General features: G+C 38.9%; 1 protein-coding gene across 1 annotated transcript; it reads left to right on the top strand.

Moving 5' to 3' along the window:
• Positions 1 to 5,387: 5,387 nt before the first annotated feature.
• Positions 5,388 to 20,635, top strand: arhgdib.S (Rho GDP dissociation inhibitor (GDI) beta S homeolog). Its single transcript, NM_001087191.1, is given in 6 exon segments — positions 5,388 to 5,409; positions 15,526 to 15,709; positions 16,604 to 16,687; positions 18,224 to 18,300; positions 19,276 to 19,339; positions 20,151 to 20,635. Coding segments are annotated over 5 exon segments (603 nt in total). The 5' UTR covers positions 5,388 to 5,409; positions 15,526 to 15,531; the 3' UTR covers positions 20,351 to 20,635.
• The last annotated feature ends 1,733 nt before the right edge of the window (positions 20,636 to 22,368 follow it).

The raw sequence follows: 22,368 nt of genomic DNA, 5'->3' as shown, positions 1-22,368 counted from the left end.
CCCATGAAGACCGCCCAAGTAAAGTCTCCCAAAAATTCAGTATAAAGATAAATATAGGGACTGCACACTCGAATTTAAAAATTCTAAATTTTATTACATTTACAAAAATACACTTACATTTTCAGCTATGGCCCAATATTGGCCCATAGCCATAAACTATTGCAAAAAAGATAAAAAGGCCTTTTTATCTTTTTTGCAATAATTTATGAATTTTGCCCCTGATGAAGACCACGTTAGTGGTCGAAACGCGTAGGGCCAATACTGGGCCATGGGCCAATATTGGGCCATAGCTGAAAATGTAAGTGTATTTTTGTAAATGTAATAAAATTTTGCCTTTTTAAATTCGAGTGTGCAGTCCCTATATTTATCTTTATACTTTTAGGAACATCGTGATTGCTCACTTTGTATCCATTTTACTGTTTTATACTTCCCACACCTCTTGCATTTGTAAATGCGCCAGATCTGATAGCTGAATGCAACTCTTTTAACAGCACAAACACAGGGCTAACAAAGTTGTCTATTAAGCAGCAGTTTGAATACCTAAGCAGCTTTGTCTGCAGCAGATTTCCAGGGTGGAGAGATCAGGCCCGTCATGCGTCTGAACATTCTAAAATCCTGTCTGAACTATCCTGGGAAAGCAACAATGTGTTAAGATAAGGGATCATTTATCTAAGTCGATACTGCTGATGGCACGTTTTAGTAGTCTGAGGTGGTTACTTTTTAAACGTCCCGTTCGGTTCATTTCCAATTTATTTTGGTATGACAAAACAATAAAACACAAACTGGAAAGCGATAATCGAGCCCCACAATGCATTAACTCCAGTATCTAAAAAAACCTGAACTGCAGAGCCTTGCTATAATCTTCAGGTATTGTGATGATTGCACCCCACAGGATAAACTGCAAAATAATATGTATCCTTGAACTGCTGCCTCCTTGCATTAAACTATAATAGGAGGAGCATGCCATTGGTGTCTCCATCATCTTCGCAATACTCCTTTGTGCCATTGTCCATAATCAGTATTGTAAGAAGAGACCCTGCTGCAGGGAAGCTCAAGTGGAAAAGGGTCCATAAGGGTGGTGGCAGACGAGGCTACTGGGGGAATTAGTCGGCCAGTGACAAATTGGCTCTTTGGGCGACTACTCTCCCCTAAATGCCTTGCCGCCAACTAGAATGTAAATCGCCAGCAGGATGGCACTCGGATCGCTTTGGTGTTCCGAAGTCGTCCGAAGTTTCCTTGTGAGGCAACTTCGGAAAACTAAACGTTCCGAATGCCATCCCGCTGGCTGGAAGGCATTTAGGGGAGAGTAGTCACTCGAAGAAGAGGTGATTTGTCGCTGGGCGACTTATCTCCCCCAGTAGCCTCGTCTGCCACCACCCTTAACCTTTCTTATAACATCAAGTTGTTATTGCCCAAAGGTCCGTGCTATGTACATGTAGGGGCATTGCAGGATGCAGCTCAATCATATCAAGATGGGGGGCGTATTAAAGAAATTTTGTGTGAGGTCTACAGGGACTTCAAGTGACACGACTGTAATTGCCCTGTGTCTTAGGTGTAGAGGTCATAACTGACCCTTATTTAAAACTATAAAGAAAAATGGGAGTTCATTTTATACAACACAAGAGGGGTGAGGCCCTTAAACATATATAAAAGGATTACCGTATATACTCGAGTATAAGCCGACCCGAGTATAAGCCGAGGAACCTAATTTTACCTACGAAAACTGGGAAAACTTATTCACTCGAGTATAAGCCTAGACACAACTACAGCCCTGTCTCCCAGCAGCGCACATTCCACCAAAGCGACCCCCCCAGCGATCAACCGGACTTCTTTGCAAAGTTAATGGTGACAGAGAATTGCCAAACGGATTACTGTGTGCATTGTCCCACTGTCCCACTACCATGTGCAGAGGGTGCTGTGTGATATTGCCATTAATGTTAATCTTTCGTATAACCAACAGAGGGCGCTGTGTGATATTGCCATCACTGTTAATCCTTCATATAACCAACAGATGGCGCTGTGTGATATTGCAGTCACTGTTATTCTTTCATATAACCATCATCATCATTTATTTATATAGCGCTGTCAAGATACGCAGTGCTTTACTGCAGTTATAGCAAACAGGGAATAAATGGTGGATAACAGACAAGGATTACAGAATACAATAGGGTTTACAAACTAAAAGGTTAGGGTACAATTGAGACATTAGGATTGTATAAACTATTTGTCATTTTTGATACAGCAATGATTAATTAAGGTACATCGAATAGGCCTCTTTAAACAGATGGGTCTTTAAGGAGCGCTTGAAAGTTTGGAAGGAAGGAGAAAGCCTGACAGCTTGTGACAGAGAGTTCCAGAGAAAAGCAGAAGCCCGAGAGAAGTCTTGTAGACGAGAATGGGCAGAAGTGATCAGAGGAGAAGTGAGGCGAAGATCAGAAGCAGAGCATAGGTTTCGTGAAAGAGTGTATTTGGAGATTAGAGATGAAATATAGGGAGGGGTTTCATTATTAAGGGCCTTGAATGTGAGTGTAAGTAATTTGAATTTGATTCTAGAAGAGATTGGGAGCCAGTGAAGGGACATACATATGGGAGCAGCTGATGTTGAGCGGCGAGCCAGATGAATGAGTCTAGCGGCCGCGTTTAGAACAGATTGGAGTTGTGAAAGGTGACTTGTTGGAATACCTGTGAGGAGTAAGTTGCAGTAATCAAGGCGGGAGATGATGAGAGACTGAATCAGTGTTTTAGTTGATTCTGAACTGAGATAGGGTCGTATTCGAGCAATGTTGCGCAGTTGAATACGGCAAGATTTTGCAAGTGTTTGAATGTGTGGTGAAAAAGACAGATGAGAGTCTAAGATGACTCCTAGGCAGCGTGCCTGTGTGGTGGAATGAAAGGTGGTGTTGTTTACGGTGAGTGATATCTGAGGGACAGGGGAAGATCTTGGAGGAAATATGATGAGTTCTGTTTTAGAAAGGTTCAGTTTCAGGTGGCGCTGTGACATCCAGGAGGAGACAGCAGAGAGACAGTCTGTGACTTGGGAAGGGATAGAATTAGAAAGATCAGGAGTAGACAAGTAGAGTTGGGTGTCATCAGCATAAAGGTGATACTGAAGTCCAAATGACTGAATACGTTTTCCTAGTGAAGTTGTATAGAGGGAGAACAGCAGGGAACAGAGCCTTGAGGAACTCCAACAGAGAGTGGGAAAGTAGTAGAAGTAGAGTTAGAGAAGGAAACTTTAAAGGAACGGTCAGACAGATAAGATGTAAACCATGAAAGAGCAGTGTCCCGAATGCCAGATGAGTGTAGAATGTCAAGGAGGAGTGTGTGGTCAACTGTATCAAAGGTTGCAGAGAGATCTAGAAGGATTAGAATGGAATAATGACCTTTAGACTTTGCCAATAGAAGATCATTGGTTACTTTGGTGAGTGCAGTTTCAGTCGAGTGTGATGGGCGGAAGCCAGATTGCAAGGGGTCGAGGAGGGAGTTGTGAGTGAGATGCTGGATCAGGCGTTTGTAAACAAGCCTTTCTAGTAATTTGGATGCGAATTGAAGAAGGGAGACCGGTCGATAGTTAGTGGGAGAGCTGGGATCAAGGGAAGGTTTTTTGAGGATAGGAGTGATTAGTGCTTGTTTGTATAATGATGGAAAGGTACCAGTCGAGAGTGAAAGATTGAATAGGTGGGTAAGTGCCAACAGAGGGCGCACTGTTATTCTTTCATATAACAAACAGAGGGCGCTGTGTGATATTGCAGTCTCTCCCCAAGCGAACTGTTGATATAGGAATGATTAAAAGTGACTGCAATCTCAACTACTGCCCACTGACTCGAGTATAAGCCGAGGTAGACTTTTCAGCACATTTTGGATGCTGAAAAACTCGGCTTATACTCGAGTATATACGGTACTGTGTCATTTGTATTTGAAGTGCATCTGTCTTTGTTATACATATACAATCCTGTCATTGCACTTTTTTATTATTTGGATTCTATCTATGCATTAACCACGCGAAAAGGTTAATTGGCTCCTGACAAAATCAAAGTTTGCTTGAATGTGATAGGGACCTTTTATAAGCTCTATAAGGGTGGTGGCACGCAAAGAGATTAGTTACAATCGATAAACCTTCACTATTTCAGGCGACTGATCTCCCACCAGCAAGAATGTGAATCACCGGTAGGATGGCACAAACGTCGGAAAACAAAGCAACGCACATTAGCCACCCGCAGTAGCAAAGATTTATTGCTTGCAAACTAACCTCCCTGTGTGGCACCACCCTTAGGTGTGGTACTGATGTAAATAATGTACAGTATAATCTTGGCAATATGCAGAATAGACGATTGAAAGGATAGACACTGGGGCATTTTAACAGCACTGAGAAAATAAACTGAAATCTGTACCTGTATAATTCAGGCAAAATGAACATACGAAGAATGAGTTGTGCAACTCAAATAGATTCCATTCTTTGGTGATAAGACAAAAGCACTTTTATTTTACAGTTTTCATGCATTTTCAGAAGTTCAGATAACCGAAAATAAATATGGTTTTTAAACTGGCAATACCATAGCCCCTTATTCTGCAGAATAAGTGCCGTTGGCTGCTAGGGGCTGTATTTTATTCACAGCTTGTAGACCAAATGTGTCACCTGTCTCTGAAAAAAAAACACAGAGACAGATAAAATCAAACAGTATAAAATACACAATTAGACCTTTGTTCTTTGTTAAGGTGCCACTTCCTCATTCTTAAACTGGACAGTATTTCGGTACGACTGTGAGATATTAATTCAATCAGTACAGGTATGGGACCTGTCATCTAGAATACTCAGGGCCTGGGGTTTTAAGGATAATAATTTGGATCTTCATATCTTTAATCCATTAAAAATTATTCAATAAACATTCAATAAAAATCAATAAGATTGTTTTGCCTCTAATAATGATTAATTATATCTTAGGTTGGATCAAGTAAAAGCTACTGTTTTATTATTTTCTAAAAAATATAAATTATTTGGATAAAACGGAGTCAAGGGAAAGGGCCTTCTTGTAATTCGACATTTTCTGGATAATGAGTTTCCGGATGATGGATCCCAGTTGAATTTAGTGGATAAGTGTCATCCCCTTATAGGCTAATTCATATCCCAAACATATACACTCCCAACTAGCTGTTTAGCCTTGCTATTAGTGAGCACCTGATGATTGCTGTCCTGTTACTGATATCTCTGGGTATAATGAAGAGATGCTGCTCTTGTCATTTTTTTTAAAACAGAAAGGCGATTAAATTTGCAGCACTTCCTGTTAAAGTGGTTTCTACAGAGAAGGGGGGTGATTGCTTCACCAAGTTTCCTTCCCCTTTTCAACCGACAGACAGAGAAGAGCATAGAGGATAGTTTCTCTTGCAAGAGCGACACATACGAAAAACTAGGTAAGTGCTTTTTATTTTAGATAATCAAATCATGTTTTGTGAAGGAGATATTGTGAAATAAACAGTAATGCTGTTATAGAAAGTAGAACAGTTTGCATTTATAGAAATACGATAAATCTACTTCACTTGCGTCGTGTGAGCATCACAAGGATCTATAGAGCCGGTTCATTGAGTTATTGTGGCTTATTCATTTCACTGATCCCATTGGTTCCCACAGGGCTTTGAAACCTGTTGACTAACTTTAAACTCCTAGCCCCCTCCAAAAGCAGAAAGGAGACCCTGCTGCAGGAAAGATCAAGTGATTCAAACTGCAGTTTAGGACTAGCAGTAAAGCCATAGGATGGACATAGGCATTTAACACTAGACTGTAAAACCTGCAAGACTCATACAAATGTTAGTAAAGAAAATATTAATGCCAAGACTTACCTATTAATTGAGTGTACAGGGCCTTCAGGAAATATGTGCCAAGGGCACGTTAACCACACTCAAATGTGTTTATTGCCATAGCAGCTGCATCAAATAATACAAGTTTCTCTGTGTCAATAAATACCAAAGGCGCTAAAATAATCAGTAGAGTTTTAAAGATTAAAATTGTGACTTTCTGTGTTCTCTGCATCACCAGTACAAGACAAGATATAATTATATGAGCAGCAGCTAAGCAGAATGTACACTGGTGTGCCAACAGAACAAAGGCAGGGCCCCATACTGGTGTGCCAGCAGAATAATAGCATGGCCAACCACAGTCATAAATAGTAAAGTGACTCTTAGATTTAAATTGCAAAGTGACCCCCTCCACCCCCCATATGGCACGTTGAACCACATCATTAAATGGTACAATGACCCTCAACATGAATGATACAGGTTTGGGATCCATTATCTGGAAGCCCATCATCCAAAATGCTCAGAATTACGGAAAGGTCATCACCAATAATATCCATATTTTTAAAAATGATTCCTTACTTCTCTGTAATAATAAAACAGTATAGGTATGGAATGCATTATCCGTAAAAAGAGAATTGCATTCAGGGCGAGGTAAAAAAAAAAAACCTCTTTTCCGGTTATTAGGGAGAGTTGTTCTCATGATTCGTTGGTATGTACCTTTAATTTTGTTTATTCTTTCTAAACATTAATGATGTGTATGGACAATGATTTACCACATGGACAATATACACTGAACTTTTTTTTTGAACACTATCCTGAAACCAGATCTTGTGGATAATGGACGCTTGTTTGTTCATGAGGGGGTGGGTTGTTTGGTTATTTAAACCTTGTGCATGTAGTTGGTTGTATCACCTGACGAAGGGGGACGCCCCCGAAACGTTGTGACGTAAATAAACACACAATGGGTTATCCCCTGTTTGATTCGCCTTGAGTGCCGGTACTTAATTTTGTTCTTGTATCTAATTTGGAAGTGCTGTCTTCCCAGGGTCCATGTACCAGGCAGTTATCTAAAGGGAGAGGTCCGGGTGTGCACGTGACTCTCGTTCTTCAAGCATTTATCCAAAAAGATCCAAATTACGGAAAGGCTGTCTCCAATGGATTTCATTTTATCCAAATATTCCAAATTGTTCATTAAAATTTCTTAGAACAGTGACTCCCAGCATTTAAATGGTTGCGTGAACCACAGGATTTAATGGCTTCTCTGTCTCATTTTATCATGTATTTCCCTCTTCCTCCTGTGCTCTCATTTATTTCTCCTTGTTCTCTGCTTCATCACTTCCTTTTTGTGTTTTTATCTTACTCCCTTGCCAATTTCTCTTGTTCCCACATCATCTCTGATGTATTCTGCTAGGGACACAAGCTGACAATTAAACAGTACTGATTAAGATTAAATTAAAGATATCCCCTGGCATGTCCGTGTATATTATTGTTTTACAACAGTAGTGTGCTTACCCAGAGTTTCATTTTGACAATATCAAATATCTTACCATTGCAGTCATTTCCCTTTACGGGAATGGGAGTGAGAAAGGTGCTGCTCTGCAGCTTATTGTCATATCAACAAGTCAGGAAAACAATACTCATGTTGGTGGCATTAAAATTCTTTAAAAGTAATTCACAGATCTGAACCTACTTTTATACTAATCTATGGTATAAAATAAAATATCAAGGGTTATTACATAAGCACTATAACCAAGTACCCCTGGGTTTCAGTTAGTAACTACAGAATATTATTTTTCAACTTAGAATTTCCTAGACTGTAACTTAGCACAAACTTCTAAAATATTATGTGGAAATGTGCTGCTCAACTGATACTGTAGTATGAATGTGCATGACGTACAATAATGAATCTCCTGAGATGGGGCCAGAACCAGAATGAAACTTTCTGCACAGAGACGCGTTATAACAACTTTAAAGATGAGCAGGTGGTGCTTCACCAAGTTTTTTTCTATTTTTCAACAAGCAGAATATAAAACAGCCATCCTTTCCAACAGAAGCTGGTCACTTATTGCTGCCTTATCTGTCTGGCATATTCTAAGGTCCCAACATCAATAGCATTACCAGTCATTTTTATGTTTCTGTATTTTGGGACTTGTAAACAGCCTTGCAGCAATGTGTGCATTTCAGTACAGGTATGGGATACGGAAAGTTCAAAATTATGGAAAAACTGCCTCCCATAGACTCCATTTTATCTAAATAATCCAAATTTTTAAAAATGATTTTCTTTTTCTCTATAATAATAAAATATTACCTTGTACTTGATCCCAACTAAGATATAATTGGAAAAACCAGTCTATTGTGTTTATTTAATGTTTACATGATTTTCTAGTAGACTTAAGATAAACATCCAACTTACAGAAAGATCTGTTATCCAGAAAACCCCAGGTCCTGAGCATTCTGGATAACAGGTCCTATACCTGTATATGGTATAGATTTTTGCACAGTTCATGTGAGTTTCAGCTATTCAAACCATCTTCAGTAAAACCATGCAAAAATATAGGAATCGTTAATGCATCATCTGGCACCAAAAATAAAAATAGTTGTTTCATTCTGTGTCTATCTTATTTTAACGGCAGCTACTAGAAGTAGATATAAAGGGTCACTTACAAACAGAGACAGAGACAAGTGTGGCCATGCTAAAATGGGTGCAAATGTTGCATTGAAGAATTTGCATCCATACTTGTTCCTTGCACTCCATTTAATTGCCAATTTGTCTGTCCTGCCTCTTCTGCTATATTGCATGCTAGTGCACCTACTGATGTTGAGGCCACCCAGACCATAATTCCAGGATTCCCGCAAAAGGTTATAACAATAGATGGAGCAGACAAAAAAGATCACATGCTCTAGCCATTTTAACACTGTGCAGCGGAAGTGAGGCAATCCCTGCTCTGAAATGTGTGAGCTGAAATTTACATCCAATAAGCACTGGATTATATTTTTTAAATGCAATGCCCATAAATGTGGTTGCGAAATACCCTATGTCACTGCAATTGTGGGTAAAAAAACACGGTGATTGGTGCCAAAATTGCACTTTGCACACTCCATTGCATTTTTAATTACCTTTTAGCATGCTCCGGCTATTACCCTGTATCATCAATTGCTGTTACAGGTATGGGACCTTTTTGCTAGAATGCTCAGGACCTGGCAGGCCCCGGATTTGTGCAAGCCCACAAAGGCCCGGGCCTAGGGTGGCAAAATATTAGTGGCAGCATGCTGCCCAGACGCTTTCTGGAGAGCATTGGGGTCGCGGAGCTTCCCAGTGCTCTGGCGCATGCGCACGTGTGCTTGCAGGGGGGTAGTGCATGCGGGCAGGCGCTATGGGCGCCCGCCCAGGAAATCCGGACCTAGACTTGAGGTTTTCCCATATAAGGATTGTTCCTTAATTTGGACGTTCATACATTAAGTCTACTTAAAATTAATTGAAACATCATAAATATATCCAATGGGATTGTTTTGCCTCGAATAAGTATTCATTACATCTTAGTTTGTATCAAGTATAATGTACTGTTTTATCTTTACAGATAAAATCAATTTCAAAAATCTAAATTATCTGATTAAAATAGAGTTTCCTATAATTTGGATTTTTTGGATAATGGGTTTCCGGATGATGAATCCCATACCTGTACCATTAATGTTGAGGGTCATTGTTCCATTTAATGCTGGCAGTCCCTGTGAATACTAGGTAACTGTACCATGTTGTGGTTAAATGTGCCATATAAAACTGGGGGGTGGAGGGGGTCAGTTTGCAATTTAAATCTGAGAGTCACTGTACCATTTATGACTATGGTTCGCCATGTTATTTTTCTGCTGGCACACCAGTGTACATTCTGCTTAGCTGCTGCTCATATACTTATATCTTGTCTTGAACTTAGGCTATTGGCCTAATGAGCTATTTAGCATCTAGTGTAAAAAAAGAACAATAAGGCTGCACATCTGACTCCTTTGTTGTGTAAACAACATTTGAGAGATGAAACATTTGTACCAGCTCCAGGAGATAAGCAGATATTGAGATAAGGGCTGCTACTTTAGTTTGCACTCTGCCCCTCTGGTCAAATGTTTTAAGCTGCGACACTTAATGCTTCTCTAATCACTTACGTTCATGATCCTCTAATAGGATCAGCCTTCACTAAACTCAATGTCCAGGAAGAGCAATGAAGCAAAGTTACCACTCACGAGGCAAAGCATCTTGTGCATTCTAGGCCTGAGAAGGCAATGACTCACGTGTGCCAGTTGTTATGACTGTTAACTTTCTAAAAAGAATACAAAACAGATCACAAGCGTGGGGAGGGGGTGTTTTATGTTTTTTTTTCAACTTTTGGCTCCCTTGTGTACTGTCATTTGCCCTTCTCTTGCCTCATTTAACCTTGCTCAAACCAGTTTTTAATATATCATAGTCTTTATTCTGCTATGTCTAGAATCGAAGTTTAATAAATAAAAATGTTGGCACCGATTATAGCTTTAAGAACAGTGGACGAGAGATCCTTGAAAATGAATGGCAGCCGCTGCTGCAATAACACCCACACACATATATAAATAAGAGGACATTTGTGTCACGGCCGGCACCCGATACCAGAACAAGTGCCAAGCACCCTGGTCTCGGATCGGCTTCATCCAGTAGTGTGACCACCGTTGGGCTTCGGGAGGAGCCCTCAGCTTACTTGGGTGCCACCTGAACTTAACGAGGGGTACAAGGCGATATGTTCTGGCTGGCAAAGGGGCACGGCTGGAAGCAGAGTCTTTTGGGCCGACTGTCACAGCACAAGAGGATTAGGCAAGCGGATGGTCAGACAGGCGGATATCAGAATCGTCAGGCAGGCAAGGGTCAAAACCGGGTAGTCAATCAAGGGGATAAGCAGGAGAGTTGTCGTAGGCAGGCAAGGGTCAGGATACAGATTGGAGAGTAGTCAGGAACAGGCTGGGTCAAACACAGATAATCAGATCAGAATTTTCAAGACAAAGCTCAGGAAAACCACTTAGAACAAGTTCTAACGGGCCAGGTGCTGTGGACTGAAATGGGCTTAAATAGTTTTTTTTTAGTATGATGGTGTCAGTGATATACTGAAACACTCTGCCGTTTACTTTAATTTTGTTTTATAGTTATTTGTGTTTGTCAGAAACGACCTGAAACCAAAATACTGATCAATCTTGAGGTTACATTTTATAGCTTTTATTTTTTTACTACTTATCTATGTAGTCAGACCCAATCTTATTTGTATTTCAAAATAATGACAAACAAGCAGGGATGGGTGAATTTGAACCGTTTCGCCAAAAATTAACCGCCGGCGAATTTTTTTTGACGCATCTATCTTTTTGTCATACAAGTCTATGGCCATCATTTTTTCGGCGAAACAAGGCGAAAAAATTCGCCCATCCCTACAAGCAAGTCATTGTCTGGTTGCTAAGCAGAGTTACCCCAAACTCTCTAGTTGACACTGAGGTAACAATGTGCTTTTTTTGAGCCCTGGTCTACATGGCCCACAGAGCAATGTCTGGCACAGTCTGTTATCATGAGGAATCTTATCAGACTCAGAAACTAAAATCTGGGGACAGAAATCAATTCTTTTAGGCTATATCCCACTACGAGTCCTTTGTTATAAACCAAAGTCATTCAGGGACATGCAAACCGATATTTTATGGCTGAACTAAAACTCAAAAAAAAAGAACTAGGCTAGACATCAGACAACTTGGGGGTCACTTACTGAGACCCAAGAATCAAGTGTAAGAAGATTATGGGGTGAATGCAGACAGAGCATGCATTTGTGGAGCGAATGCATGTCTCTGCAACTTCTACCTGTATCAGTTCTTCTACCTGCAAATTGCACCTGTTTCTTGCACCTTGGTCTGCAGGTAGTAAACGACCCCTCTTTATGTATTTTGCTTGTCTTAAAAGAGAAATATTGGGCGAGATTCAATTCAGTAAAGAGAAACATTTATCACCGATGGACTAGATTCAATGATGAGATGAAATTCAATTCAGAAAAACTCACTTTATCATGTAAAAAACTCACATGAAAAACATGTGATAACTTTTTTTCATTGAATTGACTCTGGTCCAAGAATGCGCCAGTATATTATACTCTTTTCAATATAGAAGTGCTTAAAGGGGAACTATTGCGAAAATTAAAATTTAATATAAGATTCAGCATGTTAAAATAAGAAACTTACTAAATCCAATCAATTAAAAATTCTGTACTGTTTCTGACATAATCAAGTTTATCCTCACTATTCCTCTCTCTCAGCATCTGTCTCTCCTCATTCTGTCTTCATTCAGGAGTTGGGTGTCAGATGAATGATCCAATATATCTTATAGAAGATGTATTACAGCTCACTCTATTAAAATCACCAGAAATCATGTCTCTCTACTTGCAGAATTTGTAAAAAAGGCAGTTGTTTTGTTTGATTTTGTTTGTACTGGAATCAGTTATTTGAGTAAACTCTAATACATCTGCTAGGAAAGGAACCCCCCTATAAGATATATTGGATCTAACTGTCAATGATTATCTGACACCCAACTGCTGCATGAAGACAGAATAAAGAGAAACAGATGCTGAGAGAGCAATAGTGAATATTAACTTGATTATTTCAGAAACAATGCAGAATATTCAATTGATTTTATTTTGAACGTTTCTTATTTCAGTATGAGGGAGCTTATATTAAATTTTCATTTTTCACGATAGCTCCCTTTAAAAGGGGAGTGTTTTGGGTTGATTTATTGAAATTTTCTTCAAAACCATATTAGTCCTGCCCAATTGTTCCACTTTCTGCTGCCTCCTTTCCCAGGCCACACGGAGAGCTGGTGGCACTCAGCACACTGCACTGTAGGATAAGAGCCAGTCAGGAGTTAGGCTGACCTGATAGGGAACTGGAGCCAGCCTTTGCTTGTGTGACTTCAGGTCCAACAACTGGGCTATTTTTTAAAGATAATATTTATTTTTAGCTCAAAGCAAACCAGCACCATATATTATTCATTAATCCCTACAATGTTATGGAGGGGGTTCACTTATCCTATGTCTCCTATAAGACAAATTTACCAATCTAAGTGTATCACAAGACTTAAGCACCAAGCCCACCACTTTAACAGCATAGATTTGTGCCTTCCGAAAATGTTCCCAGTAGCTACCCGTCTTCCTTTTGCTTAATTCACTGCACGTGCTATCACAATGTACAGTATATATACAAATTCATAATGCATTACTGCTTTCATTGTGTTCTCCTAGTAGAAACACCCCTGCTCTCACATGAACACAAAAATTGCTCTCTTCATCAAGATAGGACCCCACAAGATGACACACCAACATACTGTATAGTGCCATACAAAAGAGCATCCAGTAAAAAAAATACCATTTGTTTTGCTTTGTGCTGAATGCAAATTGTCCTAGAGAGGGTAAAGTAACCTTGGTGTATTCCTACATGTTATTATGGGGAAAAATGATAAAGAATTCTTAAAATAACATTTGTTTTTACAGAAGTTTAATAAGAGGAAGTGTAGAAATTACCCGCATTTCTAAGTTTAGTATGATTACACTGAGTTGGGAAATAAACAGCCCGTAACCACATGGAATTCGTAGTATTATAAACATATATAAGCTGTGTATATTTATACTTGTTTATCTTATATGAGCATTTTTGGGATTCTGTAAATACTAAAGTGAGAAGAACTTGTCTTACCCTCCTGTGCCAGTCAGACTAGCTTCATCCTCCTAAGCTCTCCATAATTCCCTCTTAAATGGGGATACATAAGCCATAAAGCATTCACAGAAAGCATTAAGAGAATTAGGAGCATAATGTAACATGTTAGAGATTTAGAGATAACATTTTCAGATTTTTTTCAATTAAAAAAAAGTCCGACCAAACTAGAATCCATGTTTTGGCCTTATTTATTATTTAAAATCACAAATTAATCGGTTTGGGGGAAAAACAGAAAAAAAATTGTACGAAAAATCATATCGTATAATTTTTTGGGGATTTTTTTTCATAATTTTTGACTGGAAAAGTACAAAATAGTCGGAGTTTAGGGCTAATTCCAGCGCAGAAACTGCCAAATAGGATAGGGTCCTCACCCATTAACTTTTTTTTCCCACTACAATTTCAGATTTTATAGTAAAAAAAACTCAAACTTTTCGAGTTTTTGACATTCGGACTATAACCTCCTTAATCTTTTGCACTTTTCCTTCCTAAAAATAATCTAAATCTCACAAGAAGTGTGTATATGGGACAGCAATCTTTTAAGGGGGCCAGTTCTACATCTTGGGAACCACTGCAATAGATTATTTATTGTGTTGAAAATGTATATTATATGCCTTAACCTAACAGCAGAAGAGCAGCGGTGCAAGTGTCAGTCAGTGAAGAACACAGTGGGGCTCATTTATCAACACTGGGCAAATTTGCCCATGGGCAGTTACCTATAGCAACCAATCAGTGATTAGCTTTTTGAAGCCAGCTGCAAGTAGGACAATGAATGCAGCAATCTGATTGGTTGCCATTGGTTACTGCCCATGGGCAAATTTGCCCAGTGTTAATAAATGACCCCCAATGTCTCTTTTGTGGTTTGTCCACTCCTGAAATGACTATACTATAACTAACTTTTTTCTAATTCAATGTTTCTTTGTTTTGGCTATAATGAAATTTTCTAGTTGACTACTAGAGTTATGTATTTGCTTTTTTTCCAGACATATTTGTGTATACTTGTGTAACTTATTATGTAACATAGAAGACTGATACTCGTTAGCCTTTAATAAGATCATAAAAATTACCTCAAGTGTTGAAGCTCAAGAGAAGCTATAGCTCAGGACCAAGTGATTAATTATATCCGTCCTTCAAAAGGGTGTCTTATATATATGAGATTTTTTTTTAGAGCAGAAGGTGTTTGGCACAGGTTCTCATGTAATTGAGACACACCACTACTACTGCTGTGAGGGCATCCCAAAGACACTGAGGGGGTTATTTATCAAAATCCGAAAAGTTCTCACTATTTTCTGAAAACCACTCTGACCATATCCCCCTATTTATCAATACAATTTTTCGAAAATTTCTTGTGCGTGAAAAATATCAATAAAATCGTGAAAATACCGAATTCTACAAATTTTTCAGTTTTGTTTACTGAAACCTCTGACTTTTTCGAATCTGATGCCCGAAACCACAAAATCTTCAGATTATTAAATTAAAACCAGCGCAGATCAGGATATTAACAGGACATCTACATGAACGTGGCGTGTCTGAGTTGGAGTACATTTTTTATTCATCGGAGTTTAATAAATCTTAGTTTTAGGTTTTTTTTTCATACGAAAAAATTGTGTTTTGTCCAACCAGAAAAAAAATCAGCTATATAAATAACCCTCTGAGTGTTGGTGGGACATTAAAATATTTCTACCTAAGGCAAAACAACTTTGCCTTAAATTATTTCTACTATATTGAATTACCAAAATTTAGCATTTTTAAGTACAGAAGAAATAGTACAAATCAGCTTTCAGCAATAAGAGAATAAGTGGTAATAAATTATTTCTCTGAAATAAAATACACATTAAACAAACTGAACTAATAAGGTGAAAATGACTATTTTTCTAAAATAGCTTTTGAAACCTAAAAACCTATTTATTGGCACATGTTTTAAGCAACCATTTATTATATATTAGGCTGAATAGAAAATAGTAGAAAACAAGTGTTTTTGCATGTATGCAGATAAAAATGACTGAGAATGAGCCAGTGCCACATGCAGTGGAAGATGACGATGAGCTGGATGGAAAACTGAATTACAAACCCCCACCCCAGAAGTCCCTACAGGAAATACAAGAGCTTGACAAGGACGATGAGAGTTTAGCCAAGTACAAGAAATCATTGCTAGGAGATGGACCAGTGGTAGCAGGTACATGTTCTTCTCTGATATTTCATATATAATTGTTGGTAGGTGTTTTTTTAGTTAAAGGACATGTCAACCCCTCTAACATAAATTTTACCAGCAAAAAGGCTTTTTAAATGGTGTACATACCGACCACTGAAGTCCTTGGCAATGAATCCGTGAAGCAGCAATGTTGTTCTACTCTTCCGTCTGGTTTCCAGCACTCGCAGCCTCTCTCCCCCCTCCCTTCGGAATGCACGCTGAAATTTGGCGATGCGCACATGCGCAGTTCAGCAAAAAAAATCTAGCGCATGCGCACATTCTTCTGCTAAGCGTCGGCAAAATAATCAGAGTGACCTCCGAAGACACGCCTGCTTCTTCGTTGAGCCAATAGTTAAAATAGTAATTTATTGTTGCTATGCGCGCTGTATTCTGCCCTTTTTAACTCTCTGCTCCGCTGCTGCTAGCCCATATTTCATCTGACTGCAGCTAGTAGAGTAAGGGAGCAGAGAGATTAACCATTGGACTGCCCAAATCAAAGTAAGGTATTTTTAAAAAAACATATTTTGCCCCATCAAATCCTTTTTGATCTTTTATTTTTGTACAGCTATAAATGATGGGGCAATTGGCGCATGCGCATTAGAACAAGGAAGCGCGCACATAGCAAAAAATGGCCGCCGGGTTGATCAGTGCGCAGTGGTGAATACAATGCGACGGTGCAGGGAAACTGGAGTGCTTTTCAAAGCGCAACTAATGCGTTTCACATTGGGCTAAGGTAGGCTACACAGTAATACTAAAATGACAAAGCGACTTGACTTTTCCTTTAATGCAATTATGGGTCAGGTTTATCAATTATCAAACTACAAGACACAGACGGATTAATCAATTATTTGATAAGAATTTTTTTTGTTGTTTTTATAGATCCATCAGCCCCAAATGTGACTGTAACTCGCCTCACATTGGTTTGTGACGCTGCCCCAAAACCAATCACGATGGATCTTACTGGTATGTGATAAATTGTCTAGCACTTCTTTTATCCCTAGATTCATATTTTTACCTTGTGGGGTGATGGGGCTTTACAAGGACAAGAAATATCAACTAGGGAAATGACTCTGAGCATTTCAGAGTAGGGGTTTAACAAAAGGCTGTGAGACGAGGCAGGACCAAAAAAAAAATAGTGGCCCATAATTAACCAATTTGCACAAATATTGTTTTTGAAGACCAATACAGTTGGCCATGGTCTATATATGGTCATAAGCCTACAAGATCTTTTAACTTGTACAATTAATTTCTAAACAAGTCTAATCACGTTATTTGAGATAAGTCCATCATTTTGGTCTCAAACTTGACCTGATTCTGCCGGTTCTGTTAAGAAAGGCAGAAGTCAATATCTCCCATCTATATGCATGCTAACAAGATATTATAAAGTCCATTTAATTTTGGTAGTAAAGAAGCTACATGGGAGTGTAGAATGCCTATTACGGTTGGCTCACATGTCTAGGTTACTAAACCTGTCTGCACTTAACATAGGTTTAGTAAGTAGAACACTAACCAAAACTATAAATATGGCTACCCAGAGGCAGCAATGTCAACTTACTCCATGTCATTCGGTTAATAATGACCCAGACCTGAATTTATTTAAACCTAATTCCACATTAAAAGGTAATATGATATTACCAGGAATTGATCATTATCTTCTCAATGACTTGGGGATAGTTAACTTGTGTTTAGAGGCATCTTATGCCAGTAGTAATAAAATAGTTGTTTAGAAGGTGCAGATCTGCCAATAGATCACAGCTGTCACTTATCCAACGGGATGCCTCACAAATAAGACAGGGCTTATCTTTCCTGTATTGGATAACGATAATGCTGGAGATATATTTTGTAAATGAGCAATAATGGTTTAATACACAGCCTTTCTAAAGCTGGCCATACACGGCCCTTTAAAATGGATGTTAATCGATATCTGGCTGAAAATCAGCTAGTTTCAGAATCCCAATAAGTGATGACAGCATTGGGGCATTGATGTTGGCCCCGAGATCATCCCGATTTAGAACAGACTATTGTGGATAAATCAGGTTAACATTCTGTTTGGTGACCCTGCCAAATAAGCAAATCTTAATGTGTATGCCCAGTTATCTACTGCATGGAACTATATGGTTATATAATTATATATACTGTATATAGAGAGAGAGATGGCATGTGAGATGCTCAACAGCCATAGTCGGAGCAGCCTAACAATGCCTATACTAAGGGAATTAGCCCCTCTTGAAACCCATGTCCCGAGTTCTGTTTGGCTAGTCACTATGATGTCTTCTAGCCTAGGCACCTAATTATTAACTTTCTGAGCTATGATCATTGAAGCCACACTCTATTCCACCCCTTATACAAAAGTAAAGAGTACAGCCATAAGTAACCGTAACATTTAGGTATCAAAACACACTTATCTGAAACCTATAATTTACATTGCATTAAATAGTATCATAGTATGCATTTGACAGCAGTAACTCAGCAAATGGTATAAAACATCTGTTTCCGCAGGAGATATAACAAATTTGAAAAAAGAGACTTTTGCTCTCAAAGAGGGAGTTGAGTATAGAGTAAAAATCCACTTTAAGGTAAGTGATATATTGACTTTAATTATATTATTTCCTCCTTGGACAGACATAATATCCAAGGCCATTGTGAAACAAAAAAATTATAGTTAGTATAATTATTGGGTATATATAGTTAATGTACGTGTATGGAGGGGTCAGTGTCATTGTATGTATGGATGCTGGGTTTCATTTGGAGGTGTTGAACTGGATGGACTTTGGTCTTTTTTCAACCCAATTTAACAATGTAACTATTAAAATATTAGTTAAGGAAATGTAGAATTTTAAGTTGTTTCCATGCAGAATAAAAGTGTGTATGGTCACAGTTTGAATCTCACTGGCAAAAGGAACAAACAAAAGCATCCTTACTGGGAGTCTAAATTGTAGTAGATAAATGAAAACACCAGAGTTCAGAGTTCCTCCATCAGGGCATAGTCAGCCTCATTTGTTTCCAAAGGGCAAATGTGACTGCTTTCAAAAAATTCTGCCAAGCCTGGAACAGCATGCTTAGGAATGGAGAAGTTGGAGAAGAATGAAAGTAAGCTGACTCCGCCACAGATTAAAGGAAACGATGATACCGGTATAAACCAATTGCCCACAAGCTCACAGTGTCATGCAGCTCTTCCCTTGCCTTGCTCTATTGTGAAGTGAAATATTCTGGAAGCTGAAGTCCCTCTGCTTTCCAGAGAATTTGTGAACTAACCACTATGGAAAGCAGAGAGACTTAAGGTGGTTTATGTGAGTCAGAGATAGCTTATTATGGTGTCCTTTTCAATCTGCGGAATGGGGTATAGTAAGTACTTAAAATGTATGTTTATTTTTGGCAGTTAATTGTGTGTTTATGCAACTTTTCTTCAAGCCCAGTTGAATGATATTGTGACAAATGGGGGTATTTTTTCCCTTTAATTGATACCTTTATACAAAATACTAGCCATACCATTAGCATATGTTACTACCCTTCCAATTTGTCCAATTGTATATATAATTGTCTATTTATAGGTCAATAAGGAGATCGTTTCTGGACTAAAGTATGTGCAGCATGCATACCGGGCAGGAGTGAGAGGTAAACAGATTGATTCATGAATTCCTTATTTCTTTTTAATGGGAATTTAATGGACTTTTAAAGAGGGAAAAACAACATTTTTTGTAGAAAAAACTTTTATTTTTCGAGATTTATTAAACTACGATATAGAAAAAGTCAGAATAAAAAAACACTCCAACTCAGACCTGCCGAGTTCACGTAGAAGTCCATTAGTTTACAGATATATGAAAACAGTATTGATATGCAAGACACAGAACAAAATTATGATCTAAATGTTTTTGGAATATACATTTTCTAGAACATGCCTACCCCTCCCTTCTGCAATGAAGGTCCTAGGGTTGCTACCTGTCCGGACAGCCCGGTTTTGGATGGGCTGCTCGGCTGAAAAGTTCCTGTCCGGATTTAGGAAATCCAGACAGGACATTGAAGTGAATGACATGACGATCAGCCAATCGCTGATTGCCACGTCATCAGTCCAGCCCCTGACTTCACCCACCCCACCCCTGACATCACCCGCCCCCTATGTCACTGGCCCGCCCCCTATATCACCAACCCGCCCCTGCTCATTTTCGAACAAAAAAAGGTGGCAACCCTAGAAGGTCCCAAGCACTCATGAGACACATACCAATAAAAGCAGGGGTGTTTCCTTTACTCTCATAGGGATGCTGTATCTCTAGTCAGGGCCTGCTGACCCTACACTTTTATGGATTTTAGGGGCTATTTAATAAATGGAATTTGATCATTTGCAGTTGATAAAACTAATATGAAGTAGCAGATTCATTTTTTTAACGTATGATGATGCCTCACTCTCATATTTCTGATTTTATTGCAGTTGCTAAAGCTACGTTTATGGTAGGCAGCTATGGACCACGACCAGATGAATATGACTTCCTCACACCATTAGAAGAAGCACCTAAAGGAATCTTGGCACGAGGAACTTACCTTAATAAGTCACACTTTACTGATGATGACAACCATGATCACCTCACCTGGGAATGGAACCTGAGCATTCGCAAAGAGTGGAATGAATAGAAAGCCTTATATCAAGCCTTAGATCATACATGTTAAAGTTTTTTTTTTTTTGCATTTTTCTCTTAATGCTACTGTATTCCAGGGGCACACACTGGGCTATCTATTAACTCAACACTCTGCTCTGCTGCTACTGGTTGAATGTTATCCTTTGGTGCTTTATCTCTTCTCACAAGCAAGGTTATAGTTAAACAGAGATGTATTTGCTTATATTTAAAGTGCTGACCAAAGTGATATTTTAATGTGTGTCACTATTATTCCTAATAAAATAAGAATTACAATTCTGCATTTATCTGCTATAGTTCTTACATTAATATTACATTTACAGATAAGAAATTATAGCACAGTCAAAAAATTATTATACACTTTAGCCCTGCTGAAACTATGCTTATCCCTCTGCCCTGTGGCTGTATGTACAAAGTGACAAAGTGACTTGTTTGGCATTGATGGATATACAGAATATGCCCAACACAAGCCATTCTCTCTGTTCACCAGTTGCTGGTGTATATACCATATTAGCCATCTGTGTGCCAAGTGTTGAAATTTCCACCACTAATATAGTGGCAGAGATTTCTTTACCCCGTTTGTAGTAGCATGGTTAAATATGAAACAGCTGTAGTCTTCACTAGTTTATTTCAATAACTTGTGCTTGAACCATATTTAGGACCATTATAATTGTGAAAAACAAGCAACTGAATGACCACTTGTGCAGAAGCGACAGCCTTGGTCCCTCTTTGCAGGTATTAATGTTCTGCACTTTTTATGGACAATATTATAACATACAGAATCACTGCAGATGAAACATAGTACTGATCATCTGAAGAAGCAGAAATTGTATGCCATTTTCCTCAAGCCATTTCAGACGACTAAATATGCATGCAAAGGAGGATAAAAGGGGAATTAAGGGGAAGCAGTATGCTAGAAGAGATCTGTTTCTCCAAAGATGCCCAAGTAACTTGTCTGTATGTAAAGCTTTATTTAAGTGCTGTAAGCAAATGCAACACTGTACATTATTACAATATATAAAAGTGCACACAGGGAGAACAAGTAACATAATAAATTATATATATAAATTTTCCCCTTGGAGGGTTGTGCGGCAATGCATTTATTTTTAGTATATATAGCTGAATGCTAGCAGAAGGATTTTCTATGCTATCCTTTGCATAACAGGCAGCGATGCTATAGATTTTACCTGGGGTTGAACAGGTCCCTTTTTAGGAGAGAGCAGGTCTGGACTGTGAGTCAAGATAGGCCCTGGCATTCCAATTACAGAGAGGCCCACTCAGCTCTCCACCAGCCCACTGAATAGTGACTTTCTATGGCATCTTATGGCAGCCTCTCTGACATTTGCCAGATCCCACAGATTGCCAGTCCGGGCTTGGGAGAGCCTGGGAGGTGGGAGCCTGGGAGACTGGTTAGTAGGAGATTGCAAGTCAGAATGGGATAGGATAATTGAATGGATTAATGCTTTGGCTATTTGTGAAAGAAAGGGGTTGATCTAGGATTCTAGGCAATACTGCAGATGAAAAAGCAGCAGGTTTGGCAGTAGTATAATTATGAAGGAGGGATTCCCCCCCCTCCCAGGCAGAGTGCTGAATTAACAGAGTAAATTATAATGCCATCAATTGTAATGTTGAAAGGGAAAAAGGGGCTAGGTTTAGGCAGGAAGACTGTGAGGGCAGTTTTTGCCAGGTTGAGTTTGCGGTGGAGTTGGTTATGTAGGACGCAGTTAGCATTCTGGGTTTGATATTCTCTGAGCTCATATAGGAAGGGACACACACGCTTATATTTATTTTGTTTTTATATACTTAATAAAAGGAAATACTGATGACACCTCATCAACTTCAGTTGGCAAAAAGAGGTATGATAGCTGGAGCAGATAGATACAAGCAATGGGCTCTTTACAACTCACAAGAGTAGAAAGCGAGTATCCGTTTGTGTAAATATTGGAGTCTTGGGGAAGAAGTCGCCGAAATCTATATATTAACAGTTATTATTTTTTCTTTAAATTAACAAGTCAT

This window comes from Xenopus laevis, chromosome 4S, assembly GCF_017654675.1.
Source record: "Xenopus laevis strain J_2021 chromosome 4S, Xenopus_laevis_v10.1, whole genome shotgun sequence".
NCBI lineage: Eukaryota > Metazoa > Chordata > Amphibia > Anura > Pipidae > Xenopus > Xenopus laevis.
The sequence above is the reverse complement of the archived record's forward strand: the minus strand, read 5'-3'. Positions and strand labels throughout refer to the sequence as shown.